This window comes from Hippopotamus amphibius, chromosome 3 (genome assembly GCF_030028045.1).
Source record: "Hippopotamus amphibius kiboko isolate mHipAmp2 chromosome 3, mHipAmp2.hap2, whole genome shotgun sequence".
Taxonomy (NCBI): domain Eukaryota; kingdom Metazoa; phylum Chordata; class Mammalia; order Artiodactyla; family Hippopotamidae; genus Hippopotamus; species Hippopotamus amphibius.
The window spans coordinates 84,901,442-84,902,633 of NC_080188.1; the positions used below are offsets into that span (position 1 = coordinate 84,901,442).

At 39.0% G+C, this 1,192-nt stretch overlaps 1 protein-coding gene across 1 annotated transcript; it reads right to left on the minus strand.

Moving 5' to 3' along the window:
- Positions 1-474: 474 nt before the first annotated feature.
- On the minus strand, positions 475-717 carry LOC130849965 (vacuolar protein sorting-associated protein 29-like). Its single transcript, XM_057729235.1, has one exon. It carries the CDS (start codon positions 715-717, stop codon positions 475-477), a length of 243 nt encoding a protein of 80 aa, XP_057585218.1.
- Positions 718-1,192: the final 475 nt, after the last annotated feature.

Here is a 1,192-nt window from a genome sequence, read left to right on the forward strand (position 1 = left end):
ACAACAGGCACACGTGTGGATACACACCTATGCACTCAAACTGCCTCATAGACTCTTTTTTTTTTTCATAAATGAAAGGTAACTGTTTATCACCGGAGAAGAGAAAAATGTATATAAGAAAGTCTAGATTCTTTCTCCTCATGCACTATTTTGGTAATAAATTTCCAAATATCAAGTATGAAGATATTTACAAGGATAAATTTTTCTTAACACGTGACCATTTACTGTGTGGTGGATATTTTTTCATAGAAATCATATACTTAAACTAAATATAATCTTATGGTCTACAAGAAACTTAGAATATTATATTAACAGGAGATGATATTGTATTTTACTGCAAAATATTATAGAAGTGATACAATTTTGTGGCTCTTAAGTGTTTACTTGAGTTGAACAGGGGAATGGGAAAAAAAAAAAAAGCCCAACAGAAAAATCATCAGGACAGGCCTCGATTTAAGATTCTTTGTATGCGATTCATTCTACTTTCACATCATCTCCAGTTAGCTGAAACACGTAAGTGACAACTGTAGAAGCCTGGATATCCATCAACACAAATGAAGGAATAACGTCTGTTTCCAAGGCATTATATGCTCCGGCAGCAGAACCTGGATTAATGTAGAATTCATTTTCACGCTCAAATGCTTCAAATTTATGTGTGTATCCTGAAATAAGAATGTCCACATCAAACTGCCTCTGCAACAGGGCTGAGCTGGCCATATCTCCCCATGGAATAACTTGATGACCACGGATCAAACCAACTCTGAACTGCCCAAGAGTCACAACTTTCTGTTCTGGATAGTTCAGATTCTCGTCAAAGTCTCCTCTCACAACATGAACATCACCAGCCAGAGTCTTGAGACAGTCATAACTCCCTTTGGTGCAAAGGTTTCCAGTGCAGAGAATGTGCTGAATCTTTCCTGGCACCAGCAATTTTTTGAATTTAGCTGGCAAACTGTTGCACTGGTGTGGGAGGTACAGGTCTCCTAATACCAACACCAGTGGGCTCTGCTGAGTCACCACCTGCCTCACAGATTCTTGTGGGTAAAGTACCCTCCGACCCATCCCTTTTGCATGTATATTATTTATTGTCTGAATGTTAGATTTCTCTGCTTTTGTGCTGATGAAGGGATGGTGAGGGAGGAATTAATCACCAGTCACTGCCGATAACCAGCTTTCAAAATGGGTCCTCAGG